Source organism: Quercus lobata, chromosome 10 (assembly GCF_001633185.2).
Source record: "Quercus lobata isolate SW786 chromosome 10, ValleyOak3.0 Primary Assembly, whole genome shotgun sequence".
Lineage (NCBI taxonomy): Eukaryota > Viridiplantae > Streptophyta > Magnoliopsida > Fagales > Fagaceae > Quercus > Quercus lobata.
Window position 1 is genome coordinate 19,342,529 of NC_044913.1, and position 22,737 is coordinate 19,365,265.

Consider the following 22,737-nt stretch of genomic DNA (forward strand, 5'->3'; position numbering starts at 1 on the left):
CAATGTTTTCTTACTATCATTATTGTAATTGGAAAAATGAATATGTTCAATTATTTAATGTCGAAGGTCACAATAGTTGAGACCTTGACTATATGGTGTTAGGCAGAGATGCATATCCGATTTGGAGTCAACTCAGTCAAGTTAACGGTGTAACATCACATATTACTAATGTTAATTCCCTTTTATAATATTTTTTTGGTTTTTGCTACATGTATTATTGCCTTCCCATATTAATACCACCTAATATAAATGCTAGAATAAAAACTTTAAGAACCGTTCTTTTTTATTTTAGTTAAAAAAAAAAAAAAAAAGAGTAACCACACACCCTTGGTGCGATAGTCACTTTATAAGTATAAGTGCTTATGGGGTGTGGGGTGTGGAGGGCAAGAGCTGGGGTTCAAATCTCTAGGAGGGAGTTTCACACACATATACATTAGATTAGGTTAGAGTAGAATTTTTATCTTGTATTTAAAAAAAAAAAAAAAAAAAAAAGAAAAAAGAAAAATGAGAGAGAGTATATTATAACTGTGGGGGTCAAAAGCAAACACCAAAATGATAATGATGGAAAAAATAACTTCACTACTAAAATCGGTAATTTAAGCTGCGTTTTCTAAAAACGCAGCTCTAGGGTCGAATTTTGAGCTGCGTTCTCATTAAACGCAGCTTCAGGATGCTGTTTGAGCTGTGTTTATTAAACCCAGCTATAGACCAGCTCTGAAGCTGCGTTTTTTGATATTAGAGCTGCGTTTAACCCGGTAGGATTGAAGCCGCGTTTTCAAAAACGCAGCTTTAGTTCCAACCTGGAATTTTTTTTTTTTTTTTTTCAATATATCTGAGAGCTGCGTTTAACAAACGCAGCTTCAAAGCTTATAGAGCTGCGTTGTTCTAAACGCAGCTCCAGACATGTCAAAGCTGCGTTTAGAAGAACGCAGCTCTAGCTGTATGTGGTAGAGCTGCGTTTATTTAAACGCAGCTCCAGACTCATTTATGCCGCAGCTATAGCCTTCCTATAAATTCAAAAAAACCCCTAAAATTTCAACCCAATCAATCCCTAAATTGAAAAACACTCAGCTTCTCAACCTAGCTCCCGATAATCTCGCCGCCGCGCTCTATCTCAACCCACAGTCCGCAATCTCAACAATGCAGGGTGACCCAGTTGGCCTCTGACTCTGTTGCTTGGACCCACGCTCAGAGAGCTTGACTGCGAAGAACTGGTTCCCGGGCTCCGAGTGGCCAAGATTTCAGAGATTCATTGCAAGGTGAGGTTTTGGGTTTGATTGGAAATTTGATTTGGGTTTAGGGTTCCGAATGGTTGTTGCTGTGAGTTTTTGATTTGGGGTTTAATCTGGGGTTTTGAGGGGCTTCGGGTTTACTGTTGTTTTGTGTATGTGTGTATGAATGTACGTTTGTGCAAGCCCATTGGCTCAGTTGTTTGCACCTCTCCCTTCTTTACCTTCTTCTGCTCACCGTTCCCAACCCAGGTGTACGTACCCTTCTTCTAGGTATTTTGTTTTTGGTATTGATAGTGGAAATTGATTTTGAATTGAAGGTTGGCGCACCCAGGAGGACCGTTGAGGACGAACAAGGCAGCGGCATTGGCGAAGTTTCTAGAAACAAAGCTACCCCGATTTCTCTCGCATCTCCACCTCCAGCGATTTCGACAGCGCCTTCACTTGCATTGTCATCACCCACTTGTACCTTACTTTCTCAACCCAAGCTTATTATTTCTTTGTTATTTTTTTTTTTCAATTTTGATTGAAATCACTGTATTTTTATTGATTTTGTTAATTGGATAGCCATTTGGATCACATTGGTGCACTTCCTTACTTCACGGAAGTATGTGGGTACAGCGGGCCAATATACATGACGGTGAGTCTTATACGTGTTCGATGAAATGTTTGGCTGACATTTTTTTTATAACTTTTTTTATAGGAAAAGTGCTTGACATATATTTGTGAACAATAACTCTCGAATCACGTTTTTTTTTTTTTTTTTTTTTTTTTTTTGGGCTGGGTTCTAGATGGTCGACAATAAAGTAATTTCGTGATGAGCCCAGATGAGAATCAATAACAATTTGATAATTTAACAGTTGTGAAAAGTATTGTGTATGTAGCATTGCTCATTTGTGAATGAAGAATTATGCTACCTAATTGATTTTATTCGTCTTTAGATTTGTTAGATGAGGATAAAATTAGGTAGACAAGAGTGACGGCATACGCTTGGCAAGGGTGGCGAGGTGTTTTTGCCGTCAGCATTCCTTCAAGGCTGACGGGGATATGAAGAAATAGAACTCCGCATATAAAGTTGGACATCCTGAGGCTGACGGGGTAAACATAAACTGACGGGGTAAATTTAAACTGACGGCGTCAGTCTATGGAATGATTGATCTGCACATTTACGTATATAAGTAAATAACTTGCTCCCCACGTTTCATGAAACCTAAGGACTCCTATATGGAAAGGATCCCGTAAAATATGCCCAAGAAGACTCCTATAAGGAAAAGACTTCTACTCCAAGGAAAAGAGGTCAACCCTCTACTACTATAAAAACCCGAGCACCCTCACAAACCGAGGTACGCATAATTTACCCTCTCTAGCACTCTAGAGCAGTGAGAATAGTTCTAACTTGACCTTCGGAGGGTGTTTGGCCGGTACCACACCGGTACTCTCTGCTAGGTTATTCCTTTTCGTTGTGCAGGTGCCATTGGCGATCGTACGAGGAACGTGTGACTCACTGGTGGTATTATTTCCGGCATCATCAAATACCAAATACGAACAATGAAACTATGTGTTTGATGATTCTTTCTTTAATGAAACTATTTGTTTTGTTTGCAGGCTGATTTGGTTGCTTAGTGGATTGCTAAAAATTGTTTTCAAGATTGCCGTGTTTGTTTTTTCTCGACATCGTATGTGTCTAAGTTTTTGTGATAATTTTGGTCCTTAGAGATAGTTGAATGCATTTGTAATTTCACATAATCACATGCTTGATATTCTATAGGTTTCCCCGAATCCTAATGCTGAGAAAGCAGTAGTGCCAAAGGAAGAGATCTTGCACAAATAATTTTTAAAAAGATGGGAAAATATTTCACAATAAGAGATCTAAACAGCAAATTGAAGGAACAGACAGATCAAAATAGGCTTTTATACATACAGAAACAATGTTCCCGAGATACAAGGGGTAGGAACAAGGACTAAAATCCCTTAGAAATATCTCTCTATTTCCACTTTTTCTCTCCTGTTCTTCTCTAAGACCTTTTTCTAAATTTTTTGAATCTCATTACCTGTTGCACCTCTCCTCCTTTTATAAGAGCATCCAAAGCAATGGTGCTATTTTTTTAGCTATTTGACACCACAAAAAGTTACTCTATCTATTTTATCTACTCACTTTATAAAATATCCAACAGCAGTGGATCTATTTTAGTTTTGAACACAATAAAATAATATAAACATCACAATAAAATAATATATCTACTACAATAAAATAATATATCAGCTACAATAAACAACAATCACAACCACTGCAACCACTACCACTGCCACTACCGCCGCTATTGCTGCCCCCACCGCTACCATCTTAACCACAAATCATATCGCAAAAATCATTGTAAAATAAAAAATAAAAAAAAATAAAAAAAAATAAAAAAAGGAAGAAGAAGAAGAAGAAGAAGAAGTAGAGAGAAGGAATAGAGTGATACCTAAGATTGGCAGAAAACCAAAGCAATGGGTTGAGGAAGGTAGCGGCAGCTTTGGCAGAGATGAGCTGGGCTTCGAAGTGGGTAAGGAGGATGATGAATCAGGTCGGCGATGGTGCATGGGTCGACGATGATGTGTGAGCTTCGGCAGTGGTGCATGAGCTTCGGTGGCAGCGGTGAGGAGGTTGATGAATCGGTGAGAGTATGTGGATGAAGATGATGGGAATCGGTGAAGCTAAAGCCTTTGTAGAGGATGAGAGTTTGAGTGCTGTGAGAGCTGAGAGCTTGAGAAGGAGCTGTGCCTTTGTCTTTGTGTGATAAACGGAAGAAAGAAAAGAAATAGAAAAAGAATTAAATAAAGAAAGAGAAGAAATATTATTTTAATGCTAGTGGGAATAAAAAAATATTTTTTCCGTTTAGCTTCAAGCTACAGTATGCAGCCAAAAGTAGCTGCGTACTATAACTCTGAAGGTAAAATATTTAGATATACCTTCACTATTGTAGAGCACTTTTTGTATTTTGGTGGAGCTAAAATAGCAATATAGCTATTTAGCACCACTATTATGGATTCTCTAACCATTTCTCCCTTTTCCTCTCTCTCCAATTGGCTTGTTCCTAGTTGGATTTGGGGGATACTCGTCCCATTGCCCCTCTGTTTTGCCACTCTTTGATCATGAAATAGGACTTTTTGGGGTGTTTCCACTGTTTAGGCCAGTCAATTAGCATTTAATGTGGCATAGATTAGGTGTAGAATCTCATTAATGCGGAAGTGACTGCTTCAGTGGTCCTTATCCCCTCCTTGCCCTTCTTGTGGTGAGTTTGATGGAAGGCGGCATCTTGGTTCAGAGGGGAATTAGTCATCTGTGGTTCTTTTATCACTTGTCATAGGGAAGGTTCAGCACATCACATCAGCAACGAACCTCAGTAATTGAAGTTAGTCTGGGCCTCTGTTGAAGTGATCCTGGGAGGTTCCCTTCTATCTACTAGATCACTTCATCCACATTCGTATCTTTGGGCTAGGCCTATCTATCTAAAAATGATCTTATTGGGCTTTTGGTTCTCAGTCTGAGCTCACACTCATCCCCCCATAATAACAAATAACTGTATTGAATTTAACTACACTTTTTTTTTTTTTTTTAACAATTTATACTTTATTAGTCAATACAATCATGTATTTAAATATAATTAGAAACTTTTATTTTAGAAACAAAATAACTGTTAAACACACACACACACACTTCATTATACACTCTCTCACCAAGCTCAATTAGGCCCATTCAATTGTTTGGTTATGTTTTTATTATATAAGACAATTATTCTTTATGAATGATTATTCTTTAAAATGAAGAATAACAAATCCTTAAAAAAAGGAGTGTAATTGTTATTCCTTAAATTATACAAATTTAAGTTCCAGAAAAAAGCTCATATTTGAATTAGAATATTTTTTCGTAACTCATTTATTCTCTCTATAGTCTTTCTTAGCTTTGTTCTTAATTGATGAGATTTCTTGTCTTAATTTTTCTGTTATTCCTTCCACTTCCAATACCACAACAAAGAGAGCCTAAATTTTATCTTATTTTAGGCTGTCAAGAGAAACCCAATTCTAGATCAATAGCTTCATTTTACATTATTTATTTCTATTAATTATCATTTTAAACTAATACAAAAAGGATAAAATGCCCAATTATTGCCATCATCACATTCTTTCTCTATTGCGAACATGAGATTAAAGCTAGTTTGTTTGTCTTTTTAGTTTGATATTCTCAAATACAGAAACTCAAGTTTGTTTATCGTTTATATCTATCTTGTTGTCCTTACAAATTGAAAATTAATTCAAAAACATAATCCAATATGTGTAAACATATAATTTTGTAAAAATGGTGTTTTGGAAATTTTGACTAAATATGATATCATTCCACCACCTTATTCATGTGTTATCACCAAATGGATGAATAAGAATTATTATTCCATTTTAGCTTCTTTTATTACTAGTAATATTTATTCTTATTATACTTTAATCATTATTACAGTGTACCAAACATGGTTGAACTTTTTACTGTAATCGACTAACTATTTTTTAGGGAGTTGAGCAAATTTCAGTTAAATGAATATTTGTTCATTAATTTTTTTTAATTTTCCAATTTAGTGTCTGTGGATGGGGAACTATTAGATTCCTCTTGAATGGTTGCACTTCACACTCATTAGCAAAAGATTTTATAAAAAAAAAGTTTAAATTTTTAATTAACATTGTTGACAAAAATAAAACATCATATATATAAAGTCAAGGCTGAGAAGAAATTCAATTAGAATTTAAATTGAATTTCAATTAAAGTTTAATTTTATGCTATGTGTCTCATCTAAACTTTTTAATTTTTGTTTCAAGTGAGTTAATTTAGTGCAAATGATGAGGAGTCTAATATAAATGAACGGTGAGAAACCCAATCATATACCCAAAATTCGAAGAAGAGAGAGTTTGAAAGATTATACTTCCAATGCCATTTGTTTGTCTAGCTAAAAATAATTCAAATTTATCAACTTTTTATATAATACTGTGAACAGTCGTTCTTTTTTAGGTAGAAATATATATATATATATATATATATATATATATATTGTGTGCGTGTGTGTGTATGTGTTTTATTGTATCGGTGCATATTGCATTTATTGTTACTACGTTGTTGTTGAGTCACATTAGCAGCTATGTCATTATTTTCTTTCCATTAGTAAACAAAAAATTTTTCCTATTTTTTTTCTATTAATCTTTTAACGATTCTATAGTTTTCACTTCTATTTCCATAACACCCCTAACTGCCTTTCTCCATTGTTTTTAACTTCCCATGTAAGCTCTTTAATGCCTCAGACTCTCTCTCTCTCTCCTCCTTTCTTGCCTCTTCTTCTTCTCATTGAACCCAACCATTTCATACATATTTAGTTGCCACCACCCCTATAAAATAAAAAAGATGATATATGAACTGTTAGACATCCTTTGTCTCTCTTAACCAGAAGATGAATGATTTTAGATTTATCTCATGCCATAAAAGAGCTAATTTCAGAGTAGCTAGCCTATATTCTTGAGAGGGGATATCATTCTACTCCTTAAAACCATATGGTATGTCAAGCTTATTTTATATATTGAAAAGTTTGTGTGTGTGTGTGTGTTTATTTATTTATTTAAATTATGTCTCTTTTACAATGAATTGTTGCCAAGCAAAACAGTTTGCTCTCTGTTTTGATGCTAAAGGTAATTTCAATATTTGCATTTTGTTAATAACCATTTTCGCGACACATTCTTTACAAGCCCGATTCAACCAAGCCTGACTTTCTCATGGGCTCAATTTATGTATTATATTTTATTTTATTCTTTTAAGCATGGCCTAAGCCCATGCGACATATTGGGGGAAACTAAGAAAGTGTGGTTTGGAGGTTATGGGTTGATTCCTTTTGGACCTTTTACATGAGACTAGCCCATGCATGCAACCAAGTGGGCAAGGGACACTGGTAGCACCTCTGGCTCATAAAGGAGGTCTTGTACCTGAAGTTTCCACCCCAAAAGAGCTTTCATGCTTTGGTTGACTATGGCCCAACTTTTCTACTCTACCATTTTTTGCTTAAAACATATAACTGACCCTAAGTGGCTGGTCTTGTCTGCTGCAACAACCAAATGCAAACTCCAAGGGCCCCCCATGTCTAGGAAACATCAACCCATGAATTTAGGCCACTCCATTTCCCAAATTATGTAAAAATCAAGCCAACCCTCTTACTTAATTAAAGAAAATCTGACCATAACCTCTTTGATTGAGACCTTGGGGTTCAAAGCCTCTTCTATTGACAGTCACTTAGAGTACCCTAGACTCAATATAAAAGGGCCTAATCAAATTCAAAATGAACCAACTATGTTTTCCCCACAAAGTTAAAACTTGAGACTAAAAGCCCATTCAGCCAGCCAACACTCTCACAATTCTGAAACTTAGGGGTGGAAATATGGTTACAACGGAACCTTCCCTCTTTTTCTCACAGTCTCTCTCAATTTCCTCTTCTTATTGAATGTGGGTCAAAATTTTGGACTTGTGTACTTTTTCTGCATTTTCTTGTATTTTAATTATGGCATTATGATTTCTCTCTTATTAAAGCACTATTAGCCTTTTGCTCATCATACATTTGGAATTTTGGGGTTGACTCTCCACAAATAATCACTTTTAAAGAACCCAAGAGGAGACTTGGGCCATTCTCACATTTTTGGCCCTTGTCGTAAAAACGTCCCCGACACATTTCTATATATGTTTCCACGTGTTTGATAAAATGACTATAAGAAGGATTTAAAAAAACAAAGATGGTCATGTTCATGTTGAAGAACAAATAGCAAGAACAAATGTTAAAGATTATTGTTATGTTAGTAAACTTCATTCATAAATATGTTTTCAACACTTAGAAAAATTCCTAAGGTGTGTTTGTGAGAGACCACACCCCTCGCCCATTTTGAATTGATTGGTATGGGCCAAACCCATGTGAATGATTTTGGTCTTAGATATAGAGTCCGTTTGGATACAATTTATTTTGTTGAAAACTGAAAACACTGTAGTAAAATAATTTTTAAATGTGTAAATAGTGCCGTGAGACTCATTTTTAATTTTTTTTTTTTAATAAAGTGGTTGTGGGTCTCATGAACAGTGCGTGAACAGTAACTTTGTCTCTTGTACAGTGTAATCATGTGCATGAACAGTACCGGTTATTGTTCATAAGCGCTGAAAAAAAAGAAGAAGAGAAAACGTAAAACGTGCAAACGCACAAACGCAAACGTGGATCCAAACGCATAAATAATCTAAGATAAAGTACATGACTTTGTTTCCTAGTTACAATCTAAAGATTGAAAATTACATGAATAAGTATTTTACAAAATGGAAAGGTGTTAGGCACCCACCTTATTTGATAAAACTGGTATTCTAGACTATAGTAATCAACATTGATGTTACATTGTCCAATCATTCAACATATTGTCAATCTAGAACATATATGTGATTTGTACTGGGTAGCTAATCAGTACGAAAATTTTCAGTCATTTCGACTTGAACTGAACTGAATCAATAATGTTGGTGTTAAGAACTCTTCGAGCACCTAATATTTTTATAGGATGTGTATAATTGCCCATTGCATACAAAATATGTCATTTGGCTTCTCACAAAAAGCATGTAGATTGTGGAGCACACGTATTATCCTTAATTTTGGATTAAATAAAATATATGCATAATAAATTTCACATTTAAAAAAAAAATATTGAGGTGACATTTAAAAAAAAATTATATAAGATAACAAGTTATGATAAGTGTATGATAAAAGTTCTTCTCAAAAAAAAAAAAAAAAAGTGTATGATAAAAGTAACGAGGGTGATATTGTATTAATCATAATCTATCATACATATATATATATATATATATATAAGAAGTCTAATTGCATTTATTAAAGTTGAAATTTTTATTGTAATCAACTAACTTATTTTTATTCCCTCAAAAAAAAATATCCTAACTTATTTTTAGCGAGTTGAGCAAATTCAAGTGAAATGGACATTGTTTATTAGCCTCTTGTTATTTTTCTCAATGCAGTGGCTATGGGACCTATTAACAGATTCCTTTTTGAATGGTTGCACTTCACGCTCCTTGACAAAAGGCTTTATTAAAAAAAAAAAGGTGTGAAATTGGTCTTCTTTTTTTTTTTTTTTTTTTTTTTTGTTGGTCGTTCGTACTTTGTAAGTTGTAACATTGTCGACAAAAATAAAACATCATAATTATAATTATAGAATCTGAAGCTTTTCTTCTTTCAACAAGCCTCGAGCCAGTTACCTTAAATATGTGAGTTTCAGATAGTGAAATTCATAAATTGTGAAATTCTTCCAATAAAAAAAAAACTAGAGCCATTTTTTTTTCACAAATTTTTTATAATAATAATATATAATAATTGAGGTGACAAATCGTAAATGACTGACAATAAATGACGTAAGCTATAAATATAAATAAAAACTAATGACAACTCAATAACTAAAGAGACATAAAATTTGTTGCAAAAAATATTGTGTTTGCTGACATTTCTCTTCTTCTCTGGTTCTTGTAGTCTCTACCAGTCAACTCCAAGTCCCAGATACTTGACGACCACGCAATAAAGAACTAAAGCAAGAATAGTGTACATTGTTAAGAACTAAAGCAAGAATAGTGTACATTGTTATATCACTGCCCAAAATGCAAGCTCCAAGAAAGACCCACCTGGTAAAAACCCTAAATTTTATTCTTCTCTTTCATCAGCAATCATTCACCATTCTTGGCATTTAGTGCTTTCTTCTTTGTCTGCTTCAAGGTTTTTTTTTTCCTTTCTTCTTCTTATTTATTTTTGAGCGTCACTTTGTGCTGTGTTTTTTTTATTCCTTTATTGGGTACTGGTCCAACCACTTATTTTGATTAGTTATTGCAACTTTTCCATCAACAAATATATATATATATATATATAGAGAGAGAGAGAGAGAGAGAGAGAGAGCAAATGTTTATATACATATGTGTGTGTATATATATATATATATATATGGTTTTCTCTTCTTTTTGGGTGTTACTTTTCTAGGATCAAGTGGAAATGGCTGAAAATTGGTTGATAATTTCTTTCTTATTTAATTATTTTTGCCCATCAAATTTCTTCTTTATGGGACTTTTTGTATGTGTGTGTGAGAGAGAGAGAGATTATTTACTAATATTCTATTCTCTGTTTACTAAGCTGATGAACACACGCCATTTGCTGTGCTAAAGTCTTAATTTTGGGTTGAAAATCTTTCTAATTTGACTATACATTTTGCTCTTCGCTGCTTGGTTTTGAAAACTTAAAATAAAAGAGTGTTAAAGAAAAGGAAAAATGCTGCAAGCTAGTGTAGCCTTCTTTTGTTTTGAGAGTTTATAAGCATTTTTTTTTTTTTTCTTTCACACTTAACAAGATCCAAAAAAAGTTTTTGCCAAGTAACAATTTGAAGATTTCGATATAATGCCTATGAAAGTCACTATTCTAGTGTTAGATGCTAGCCCATTTCTATTTACAAGTAAAATGATAATTAGGAGAGGAGGGATTTGAATCTAGATGTGACACACTGGGAGGTGTTAGTTCATTATTAATACAATTTGGATAGTTAAACATTTTGACAATCGTTATGTGGAATTTGTTTTCCTTTTGCATGTTCCAATGGATGAAAAAGAAATTGTAGTTACAAACCCAAGCTTTAGTTTTAATTTTAGAAGTGACATAGGTTTGTTCTAGTCATTCATGATATATGTCTTTTGCTTGTCTCTACCGGATGACATGATCTTATTAATTTTAACAGTACTTGTATATAGAAACCCTTTGAAGATATACTGCCCATGTCCCATCCAAATATGATTCTATTGTGAATTTGCAATATCCCTGTCTTCCGGTCATGGTTGCTGCTGTAGGCTGTAGCTATAAGGTTCTGTCTTGCAACATTAATAGGAAACATCTATTGCCTTACATTTTACCACACTACTGCACTTCATATCTTCATGATTAATTATCTGCAGAGAGTTCAACTGGATGAACATTAGGGCAGAGTGAGCTATACGCAGAATGGTGCCAAAGGGTTCTGTTTAGCATTGATATTTAGAGAGAGATTATTTGAGACTAATGTTACAAAATATGTTGAGGTCATTTTAATGAGCCAGCTTGAATTGTCATAGTTATTTTGTTGCTTGATCTTCATTTTTGTCCTTGATCACTTTAGGACAACATTAGTACTAAAAGCTTTATAGCTTGAATTTTGTTTCCACCATTTTTTGTGGTAAGTAATAAGGTCTTTTTTAATGAAGAGGAACTTCCTCATTTCCACATTGTGAGTACATAAGTTAGCCTAATGAATTACAAAAATTAGTGATTAGAATCAAAATGCGAGAATCAATAAAATCTACAATAAAATGAATATCTCTAGGACCTGAAACACGGGACCATTCAAACAATGAACTAGTGAAATACGTCTTCGGTTGAACCCTATAGAGTCCAACATCACCATAAGCAGATGGCTAGACCAAATTTAATGTATTATGTTTGTCAAAATGATTTGAATTGGATGCTGCCAGCTGATACGCTAAATTAATTCTAATATCTATAGAGTAATAACCAAGTCTTAATGCAATCTTTTCATTTGCAGGGTGAACCTTGTGATATATGTGGACATGTAGGTTATGCAGAAACTCTCGTTACTTGCTCTCACTGCAAATTAGCCCGCGAACATATGTATGATTAACTCTTTCCTCTCACCCACTCCAATTCCTTGTGTGTGTCTATGTGCGCGTGTGCACACTTGTGCAAGCATGAACGTGTGTATGTGTTGTTATTGTATTCTTTGTTCAGATCCTTGTTTACTTTCTAAGGATGGACCTACCTTATTTGCTCACATGGTTTGAATGAGTTGTGGTTTCTATCAAAATTCTTGAACTTTCCATTTCATGATCAAAGATTGTGTTGAAAGGTTCCTGGACGTGGTAGTTTATATACTCTACCTTTTGTTCTTGTTCTTGCACTTACATTATATTATCAGCTCCATTTTTTCTTTGTTTACATTTTTTTTTTTAATGAATAAGATTTTATTCAAAAAACCAAGAACAACACTACCAGATTACAAGCAGCAAGCTGCAGACACTAGCTACATCCACCCTCTAACACAGAAGGTTAAACTCAATCAATTCAAAACCAAGCAGCATTGCTGCCAAAACATTAGAAACCAGAAAAAAAAATGATTAGAACTTACAACCACTAATGGAAACTTACTAAACAATGATCTAATTAACATCTTTGCTTCCTAAGCTTTTTGGTTTTTGTATTGCATAATTGATTTTGATACTTGCTCTCGAAAATGACTGTATAGAACTCTTTCTCCAGCTACTGCACGCGAGTTCTGCTCCACATTGTTCCAGAAATTTGGTTTTGTGATGCCTGTCAGTCGAGCAAAGACGTAGTTTCTCCAATAGTTACTATGAAGAAACACTTTCCTGAGGCTTTAAACTCAAAAAAATCCAGGATATCCAACTGTGACTTTCTGCGATCTGTGAGTCCTAGCAGGATTCCTAAGAATTCAAGGAAAACAGGTCCTCTTAAAAAGCAGTTGCATATTGGAACTTCCAGAGTGAAGTTTATTCCTCCTGAAGAAGCTGTTAAAATGTTGTCTGGAGCCCGATTGAAAGAATCATATTTACCAAGTAACTTGGGCTCTAGTTCTGCCCATTCAGATACCATGGCAACAACATCCAAGTATAAAATTTCATCTCTGAAATTTTCTGGGCAGAATGTGAATGAGCATCGGAGTTCTAGACCTGCTGGACACTCTAAGCCTCCTGTAGAGGGCATTGTAGACACCAATTCAGTCACTCAGGAACAAAAGTCAGTAGCCCAAATGGTCGAATTGTATTCACCAAGTGATTTGGGCTCTAGTTCTGCTCAATCAGAGAGCATGGCAACAATATCCAAGTTTAAAACTTCATCTCTGAAAATTTCTGGGCAGAATGTGAATGAGCATCAGAGTTCTAGACCTACTGGACACTCCAAGCCTCCTATATGTGGCAGTGTAGACATCAATTCAGTCTCTCAGGAACAAAAGTCTCAAACATCTGAACATAAAGGTAGAGGTGTCCAGTAGGTCTCAAACATCTGGCATATGCATATGATTTGATCCTGCTATAAAATATAAATTCTTTTTTCCCAAGGCATATTGCCTATAATTAAATTTCAATTATAAGTCTAACAAGGGGGACAGTAGTTGTTATTTAATAAAGTAGAAGGTACTACTGACTTTCCTTTGAGACAACTGCACCCAGCTGAGCCGCCCAACTAATTACTGTTAACATTTGACTCACATGGAATATGTGCCAGATTCATGCTCCTTTATAACGTATATGTGCTGAAAGTATAGATGTATCTACCTCATGGAAACAATTTGGGTGCTTATCAATTTTTCTTTCAGATAAAACAGCTCCTGCAGCATGTAAGAATAGACCCATGTGTGAGCAGTTTTCCCTAGTCTGCAAGGAAGAGCCATTGTATGCTCTACCCATATGTACAGGCAAGGAAAATTCTTCGGCCTTTTGTGAATTTTACATGTTTGTACAAACCTGTTAGTAATTTTATACTTTGCCTATTTGGTTTCATATACTAATTGAAAAATGTATATGTTAGGAGGTATCTTCCATGGCACTGCTAAACCTGAGGAAGCTGAGAGTGATCTTCTGAATTTTTTGCCCAAAATTGAGAAATTTCTTCCAAATTATCCTGCTTTAGATGCTACCTGGTGGTGAGTGATGTTTTCTTTCATGATGTCTCAAACTCATCTCCTTATTGAGAAATGCATTTGGGTTAAAAAAAAAAAATTCAAAACTACGAATAGTGTAATGGTAGCTACCAACTATATAAGTGAGGAATTCCATACTGGCTAATGATCAAATTTTCAATGTAAAAGAAAAGTGCATGTTTATCTACTCTACACGTTCTGAGCACCAACTTGTGTGCTGAAATAATACTGTTTTGAGGAATCCATGACAATTTTCGAACTCCCCCATCAATCAATATTTTCTCCTTTCTCCTTTATCTTGTTAATGTCCTCATAAATCATCTTTCTATCTTTCTTATCTTACTAATGTATTATAAAAGAGCTTGAGTGCACAAAGTGGCCCAACACACCGATTGCTGGACAATGGGGCTTTGTGTTTTATTATTGTTTCAATATTTTACTAACTGCTCTAATATTACCTAGTGTATATATACATATATATATATATATATTTTACTCCAGGCGATTGTTTCTTTCAACCCTGGTATAATCTTACAATATGTTACTATTTTTACTTGAGTTTTCTTTTGTTTCATACAACCATAGTAAATTGCCTAGAGCCTTGTAGCTCAAATGACACCTCCTAGTATTTCCATTGGAGACGTTTAGGGTTTAAATCTCACCCTCCAATGTAACTATCAAATTATCCAAATAAAAAACCCAACCATAATAAACTACCAATAGTCCCAAAAGTTTAAGCTATTAGGAGAAGGCAAATTTAATCACTTGACCATTATTTTAACACTCCCTCTCATGTGGGGGCCCATACTGCCCCTTAATAAGTGGGTCCAACACATGGAATTTTAAATTTTTTTAAATGTGAGCTAGAGTGGAGATTGGGTTTGAACTCATAATTACTTATTCTAATACCATTATAAGCTAATACTAGTCCTAAAAGCTTAAGTTGTTAGGAAATAGGGAATATAATCATTTAACCATTATTAACAATCCATACTTGGGAAAAAACACTCACAAGTTACTTATGGCATGTAGGCAATTCAACAAAAGTGCTATTTCTTCTTAAAGTTTACAAATATATATATATATAATGATACCCATTCTCTTCTTTATATTATGCTTTATTATTATATATAGATAATAATAATGATGTGGCAAATTCTAGAAAGGTCAACAAAAAGTCAAAAGCTTCAGTTATATATATATATATATTGTGGCACTTAAATTCCTTTTATTTTACTCAACTAGAACATATTAAAGTCACACATATCTAAGTGACATTGCTTTTCTAATGATTTTGATTCTCCTTTGCTAGTGGAAGCTTTGAGATCCTTGACATGGTTTCTCGTAGTGAATTCTATGAAGGATTTCTGGCTTATCTTCCAGTCACTGTACATCCTAAAGTGTTCAAGATTTCAAAAAACATGCCTGGAGTGCTCCTTTGTACATTTCTTCCTTGTTGCAATATTTGGGTGGATGTCTTTCAAAATGTCTGCCCTACTGTAAATGATATTGCACTATACTTTTTCCCTGGAAAATTTGAGAGGTATGTTTATGAATTCAATGCTCAGGCCTTAATCTGCAATATTTTTATAGATGATAGTATGTTAATATAGAAAGACTGCTTCTATTGTAGGTCTAAAGAGCAGTATTTTAACCTGTTGGAGCTTGTAGAGATGCAAGATCTGGTACTAAGGAGTTCTGTGAATGATGTGGAACTATTAATTTTTTCTTCTAAAAGACTTCATCTGGATTCTTGTGGTGAGTCTTGTGTGAATTCTGATATAAATTGTTATTATATACTGGTAGAAATTCATTGTTCAAAATCTTAGATTATAGGTAAGTTTAAGCTATAAGATGTATGCTTGTAAATGATATGGTTGAAACAGTTAGGCAGAAGGATTAAGCCGTGGCTGTTTCAAGATTTTTATAAAGAGTGAAAAAGGAAAAAGGAAAAAGAATGTAATCTTTAGCAGACAAGTTCCTCAAATAATATTTCCTTAGTTTATTTTGATAATGAAATAATAGAGATAGAATGCTGAAACATTTGTGATTGCACCACTTAGAAATCCTGAGGTAGAAATTTAAAATGTCAAAAACCTAGTGACTTAAAGAAAGTCAACCCAAGTTTGTGATAATGATTTAAAATATAACATCAAAGTGATAAAATGATTGTATGAATGAGTTGCAGTCCTTATAACAGCTTTTATTGGTGATGACAAGAAACTAATGTTCATGATTGTTAATTTAGGATTGGAAGTGAGATCTTTTCTATGGGGCATCTTCCGCCCGTTGGAAGGCAATCTAGCAATTCCTGCCCTTCCTTTCCATGACGTGATTTTCCCAGCATGTGGACAAAGTTCCGATGTTGAGATGAAGCTGATTAAAATGAAGTTTCCCAAGGTTAAAATGGAACCATTTGATGGCCCTGATGTTCTCCCTGGCTTTTGTAAGCATGCTGCTGGTGATACTGCTCATAACATAACGTTGAGTAACTCATCAAATTCAGTTGATGCGTCAATTAAAGGTCACCAGACATCTATTTTATTTTATTTTTTGAGTGCTAAAAAATTCCTATTATTGCTGGATCTGGGTTTCCATCTCTGGAACCAGTGGTGTTTCTACCACATTAGATGCTCACTAATAATGAAATACTGAATGTTGTAATAAAGAAACAGGATAAGATAAAACTCGGATCAATATAACATGCAAGTAGTCTTGGGTAGAATAGAATTCTTTCTGCTGCATGCATATGACATTTAGTATCTGTTGGGCTTTGTGGAGCTTAGTTATGTTTGATCCGGATTATGATCTGATTCGAAATAATGTTGTTACAGTTTTTAATGGGAGATTTTCTGAGGCTTAATCCATAGAGAAAAATTTTTGGCCCCTTTTTTGTATCCTATTGTGAATCCTATGGGCAGGATATAAAAAACTGTTGTTTTGGAGATTAGGGTTTTGATGTTGTTTTTTAGAGAGAAAAACAGTATTGTCGCATTTTGTATTTTTTCCTGAGAATAGTGAAATCCCTGCAACTCCATAGACGTAGGCAAATTGCCAAACCACATAAATACTGTTTTGTGTGTGATTATTTTTCTTTGGCGTATAATTTTCTCTATTTTTGCATCTCACAGGTTTGGGAATTTCGTACATATTCCCATCAATATCAGGTTCTAAATATGCCATTTAATGTGGCTTACGAGGATTCATGATTTTGGCTGTATGAAGGAAGATATATTGTTATGGGTTTGTGACACAGTTCTTGCCCTCCACAGTCAACAGTAGCTCTAGTTATTCACTAATAAATACCATCACTGCAGATGGTCCATAGGCATTTAGCCACTTTTAAACATTTGATCCGTGTTTCTAATACACATGGTCTAACCTGCCAATGTATTCTTTTCAACATCTATTTGCTGAATTTTGTGAAATTTATATCACTGGTAATTTAATGAACTCACATTTATTTGTAATTGTAATTACAGGTCCCTATCCACCCAGTGCATGCTCACTAAGGATGCATTAGCTGTTTACTTACCAATCACCCAAGGCCTAAACACTGCCGCAACACAACTTGTATAGTTAAAATATAGGAGGCAATGCCAGGTACAATGAAATCTGCCACAAGGATACTACACTAGCAGGAAAGAGACAATCTGATTTTTCTGTGATAATTTTTGCGCTTATATGAAGAGATGTAAGTACAAGTTTGACATCAGAAATTGTTCTTAACTGACAACCCAATAAGGGGGGTCTTTCCATTTCTCCTTTCATATTTGCATGTGTTTTGATTGTTTTTAAGTGCAAAATATTCCTATTATTACTATGAAGCAATATTACGTGGTTTTGAACCCTAAACCGCCTTGCCTAGAGCTGAAGGGAAGGTCCCAGGATCCTTACCTATCTGAAATTTAGATCTCATAGTTTTGCTTGTTTCAAAGATAGGATCATAGAATAGTAAAAAAATAGTAGAGATATTACTCAAGAACATGATTTTATAGGCACTCAACTTTAAATTCTTGTGCTCCAAGCAACTAGTTCACTTAAAAATTCTTTCACCATTAGGTTTATAATCAGAAAGTTGAGTGAGTGAAAGATACACATATCACAATTTTTTCCTTTTTAATTAAGAGACAAGATATTGCTTAAAAAGCTAATTATTTCTTCTTCTTTTTCCCCTTTATCAGTAATAACGGATTTCGGATATCATGCTTAGCAATTCCGAGAACGAGTTTTCTAATTAGTCAAGAAAACCAGAAAGAGCTAGAGCTACTAGAAAATGTGGGCAGGTGTTATATTTTCATTTTATTCCAGTGACCCCCCTTCTTTTCCTCCCTTTTTGCCTCCCTTCTTAAACACAAAATTAAATGATAGGGAATAAAATAGGGACTATTGTTAACCATGAAAGCTCTTTGGCAGTTGAGACAAGTGAATTTTTGTTTGTTTGTCTTGGCTTAAAATTCCCAGCTTATTTTCTCCAATTTCATATACATTTTGTTTAAGTTTCAGTTTCGGTAGTTACAGTTATAGTTTTATCGTAGCTTAGTTTTTAAAACAAAATAAGTCAATGAAAACAAGCCCATCCAAACTCACTTTTAGGCAGAAAATGATTCTACGTGAAATGTTTTAATTGTCCAGTTATTATTTTCCTATTCTGATCGGCTTCTTTTTATCGTTATATTTTTCCTGCTGTGCAAGGCTTCTTTTAAAATCACCAAATATTTTTATTTTTTATTTTTTACTTTGAATTTTCATTAGTAGCTTTTAATCCACAAACCAAAATATATATAAAAAAAAAAAAGATGAAAACTTGGAAACTTCTAAAATTTTAATAGTTCATAAAAGTTTGTATTGAAGGGAACATGTACCTGATAATACCTGCAACCTTAAAAAAACACAAAGTTTAGTGAGACAATTTACTTCATAAATAATTTTTCCCAATTCTTTGAAATGGCAAATTATGTGCGGTGAGAAACGAAATTGGTGTCAATAATACCATCGGATTGCAAATCACTCACAACTTATTATGTCAACATTTTGTGAAAATAGTTAAAAAGATAAGATTAAAAAAAAAAAAAATTAACAACTTCCAACATATGTAACAAAACTAAAGGTTTCGTTTGGGAGTTCATAAGAAAATGGAATAAAATGTATTTAAGCAAAGCAAAGGAATGGAAAATAACAGAATAGAATGGAATTAAGTAACCTTAATTGGATATTTTAAAATAAAAGAATGGAAAAGAATGAAAATGAAAAGAATGTAAGTAATCTTATTTAAGAGTAACATAGAGAAAATTGAATTAATTCATTTTATGACAATATTACTATTAGACATCCTATGTTAAAATAAAGTGTTGAATATATAGGAGTATTTTGAGAGTTTTAATAAAAAATTCATTAAATCTAATTTCATTCATTCTAATTTCTCTCAATTTCAAGGGGAATGAAAATTTAAGGTTTTAAGGGAATAAAGAGAAATAAGTGTTCCCAAACAAGCTTCCATTAAAACTCCCAAATAAGAGAAGAGAAGAATATTCTAAAATTATTTTTTTCATTCTTTTCCATTCTATTCTATTCCCTCCTCCCAAACAGGGGTTAAGCAAAGAACTTTTCAACTATTAAGCAACAACTTAGTTAGGCCATTGATGCAAGCAAATCTAAAAGGTATTTTGGCCCAAGCTATTACCTAAACATTATGACAAATTGAACCAATCTTACACAATCATAAGATTTTAACATGGTTGTGGTCAAAGTTTTATTGTTTCACGAATAAAATGGCTGCTATATATAACTGCATGCCTGAGCTGCCTTAGCTATCAATATGAAGTTGGTTGAGATTTTGTACGTTAGTATTCCCTGCATGGCTGCAACTAGCTTACATAAAAGTGGTCCCTCATTACAATTGCAATAAGCCCTAACTCTTGTGGTGGAGTCTAAAGCTGCTTTTGTATTATTTGCTCGTCTCTCTCTTAGGAAGCCGCCAATTTCTTGGAAATTTTGAACCATCTCTACTGTGTGTAGTTCTAGATTGCGGGTGATTTTGATTCTACTGGCTTACATTTACTTGGAACAAATCTGAGTGCATTTTTTGAGTTCTTGATAAAATTGACCATGGGCCTAGATTAGTACATCAAAGAGTTTTCCATCTACCATTGCACGTTTGGGTGAGTTGGTAGTAATTGGGGAGCAAGGGGTATGCTGGGTTCAAGTTGCTGGGAGCTAGTAATTGGGTTGAGTTTAACCCAATTTTATAACTCATGGCCCATGGATCGTACACGAGTTATCTAATAAATGAGTTTAATTTTTCTTTTTTTTGAATCCATAAATGAGTTTAAATTTAAGTTTTAAATTTAAAATGATTAATCTTGATATGAGTTGTTAAGATCAACAATAGAGTATTTAAAATCAGTGATTGAGTATTTTTAGGGACCACTCATCTATAGTGGGTCTATACTCAATATTTAACTACTCCTATAGTTGCTCAATTAAACAGGCTATAGGCTCTTTCAAACACCATCTCTCTCTAGAAACACCCTAGAATCTGAAGCGTGGAATAGTGGAAGAAACTCTTAAACAAATCATCTCTCTACAGATATTTTCAAACACCATTTCTCTCTAGAAACACCCTAGAATCTAGAGAGTGGAATAGTGGAAGAAACTCTTAAACAAGTCATCTCTCTAAGGATATTATCAGCAGTATCCTGGAATTTGAAGTGTGGAATAGTGGAAGAGACTTTAGTAGCCTCTCCCATGACAAGAAGTACAGAGATCATAAGGAGAAGTTTATAGAGCAAGCAACAAGAAAGATTTGACAAGTGGATGGTCTATTCTACCAAGGTATGTGCCTATATGACCCATCTAATTTATTCTATTCTACATATATTATGTAAGTATTTCTAATCATTAAAAAAAAAAAAAAAGAGTTTTCCATGTCTATCCCTCCAAAATCCCAAACATATGGAAGCAATCATAAATATAATTATATATAAACTTTTTTGTTTATAGTTTTCCTTATTTAATATCTTGGAAGTTTTTCAACGATCATAATTCAAATATTCTAATATCACCTCTCTTCAGACCATAGAATTCACTTCTATGCTACAATTTTTCGTTTTTTCCATCCATGGGCGTACAGGCAATAAGTGCTCCGATTTTCTTCTTTCTTTCTAACACATGATGGAAGATACATGATCTCTAATAATTTTATCCTAAAACTTCAATGTTGTCAGAAAATGCTATGCTTACTACCGGTTTCACTGCCAAAACAAAATTTATAAACTAATGTAATAATAAATATGACTGATACTACTACATCAATAACATAATAAATATATTTTTTAATTATTTATATACACACACGATAATACTTCAACATATGGTGTTTACTTTCATGATGATTATTTTTTATTAGTCTTTTGTATGGGCAAGGTTTGAACCCTACATTTCTTATTCAATAACAAAAAATTTTACCAATTGAACTAACTAGAACCTACTCTTAATTATTTTTTATTGTATTTTAAAAAATTAAAGCATCTATTTATAATACCTATAATAAATTTTGTAATATTTCTAACATTACTCATAACTTATTAACATATGTCATATTACTGCATGAACTCAACATGTTGGAAGTTATTACTACCATATAAAAATTTTTGGAATATCCCTAATAGTAATTGTAACTTATTAATATATGTCATATTACTCTATGAACTCAACACGTTGGATGTTATAAACTATAATAAATTTTGTAATACCCCTAATATTACTCATAACTTGAGTCCCTTCTTCTCCCATAAATGTTTTTATTTTTATTTTTTTATTGAGTATGATCTTCTACGATAAATATACCATAAGATAATAATTATCATAAAAGTTTTAATTATTAAAAAAATAGTGAACTTAATTATTTAACTATTATTCTAATAAAAGAATTTAATCACGCATGTATAAGCAATTTATAAACTCTGAATATAGCATATTTGCAGATCCATCACTAGTAAAAGTATATCAAGTTAACCGAAAAAAAAAAAAGAGAGAAAAGTATAACAACATCAAACCGTATCATCTTAAAAAATTGAGAAAAAAAAAATTTCAGAGCACCTAACCTTAGATGTCATTAAAGAGCTGGACAACCCTTTATATCTATGATTTATGAATTTATTTATACATTTACTGCTCTTTTAAATGTGTCGGTTTAATTTGTTCAATTAAATATTTTTGAGAAAAATGATAAACACGTAAATTGTGAAGATTAAAGGGTAAACAAACGAAACGACACGAACATATCGGGCGAATGTGAAAAGTCGGGATGGATGTTTATATTGTTATTGACCACTGCATGCGCGTTAACTGTTAAAAAACTTATTTTCATGACCCAATGTTTGTTCCTATCAACATAAAACAAAAACAAAAACAAACAAAAAACTCATGTTTGTTTTTTTGTCTAAGCTAAAATTTAGTTACACTATTACCATATATATGTTTCTCACAGCAAGTTTAGTTTAACTTGTTGATCCCAAGAACTGTGTGTAGGAGCTTATTTTCATGAGTTCATGTCAGTTATTGTTTTGTTCTCCCAAAGAAAAATGTTAGTGTTTTGTTTAGTAATAGTATATTTTTTTTAATAAAATTCAAACGTTTGGTTATATTGATCAATAAACCACAAACAAAATATCAAAAGTTTTGTAGTTTAATTGATTGACGCCTGTTCAAATTTCAAAAATTTTCAATT

General features: G+C 33.4%; 2 protein-coding genes across 7 annotated transcripts; both read left to right on the top strand.

Moving 5' to 3' along the window:
* Positions 1-644: 644 nt before the first annotated feature.
* LOC115963234 lies at positions 645-3,533 on the top strand. Of its 3 annotated transcripts, XR_004085762.1 has the most exons (5): positions 864-1,259; positions 1,550-1,694; positions 1,797-1,869; positions 2,835-2,905; positions 2,998-3,533. XR_004085762.1 is itself a non-coding variant. In XM_031082168.1 (4 exons), the coding sequence occupies exons 1-4, from the start codon at positions 1,399-1,401 to the stop codon at positions 2,197-2,199; spliced, it is 330 nt and encodes a 109-aa protein (XP_030938028.1). In that variant the 5' UTR covers positions 645-1,398; the 3' UTR covers positions 2,200-2,518. The 3 variants fall into 3 exon arrangements, 2 of the variants coding, with proteins under 2 accessions (XP_030938028.1, XP_030938029.1); XM_031082168.1 differs by lacking the exons at positions 2,835-2,905; positions 2,998-3,533 and adding an exon at positions 2,171-2,518 and having other exon boundaries at positions 645-1,481; XM_031082169.1 differs by lacking the exons at positions 2,835-2,905; positions 2,998-3,533 and adding an exon at positions 2,009-2,161 and having other exon boundaries at positions 646-1,481.
* A 5,769-nt stretch (positions 3,534-9,302) lies between these two features.
* Positions 9,303-17,776, top strand: LOC115963152. Of its 4 annotated transcripts, none has more exons than XM_031082047.1 (11): positions 9,303-9,372; positions 9,794-9,945; positions 11,874-11,959; positions 12,605-13,341; positions 13,683-13,781; positions 13,895-14,009; positions 15,319-15,549; positions 15,640-15,764; positions 16,255-16,530; positions 17,138-17,249; positions 17,489-17,776. In XM_031082047.1, exons 2-10 carry the CDS (start codon positions 9,919-9,921, stop codon positions 17,191-17,193), a joined length of 1,752 nt encoding a protein of 583 aa, XP_030937907.1. In that variant the 5' UTR covers positions 9,303-9,372; positions 9,794-9,918; the 3' UTR covers positions 17,194-17,249; positions 17,489-17,776. The 4 variants fall into 4 exon arrangements, with proteins under 4 accessions (XP_030937907.1, XP_030937908.1, XP_030937911.1 ...); XM_031082048.1 differs by having other exon boundaries at positions 13,692-13,781; XM_031082051.1 differs by lacking the exon at positions 17,138-17,249.
* The last annotated feature ends 4,961 nt before the right edge of the window (positions 17,777-22,737 follow it).

Bases quoted from the DNA above. Each gene is read 5' to 3' on its own strand.
- LOC115963234 (XM_031082168.1), top strand. From the start codon at position 1,399: ATGTACGTTTGTGCAAGCCCATTGGCTCAGTTGTTTGCACCTCTCCCT. The intron at 1,695-1,796 runs GTACCTTACTTT...TTAATTGGATAG, and splicing joins TGCATTGTCATCACCCACTT to CCATTTGGATCACATTGGTG. The intron at 1,870-2,170 runs GTGAGTCTTATA...ATTCGTCTTTAG, and splicing joins GCGGGCCAATATACATGACG to ATTTGTTAGATGAGGATAAA.
- LOC115963152 (XM_031082047.1), top strand. From the start codon at position 9,919: ATGCAAGCTCCAAGAAAGACCCACCTG. The intron at 15,550-15,639 runs GTATGTTTATGA...CTTCTATTGTAG, and splicing joins TTCCCTGGAAAATTTGAGAG to GTCTAAAGAGCAGTATTTTA. The intron at 15,765-16,254 runs GTGAGTCTTGTG...TTGTTAATTTAG, and splicing joins ACTTCATCTGGATTCTTGTG to GATTGGAAGTGAGATCTTTT.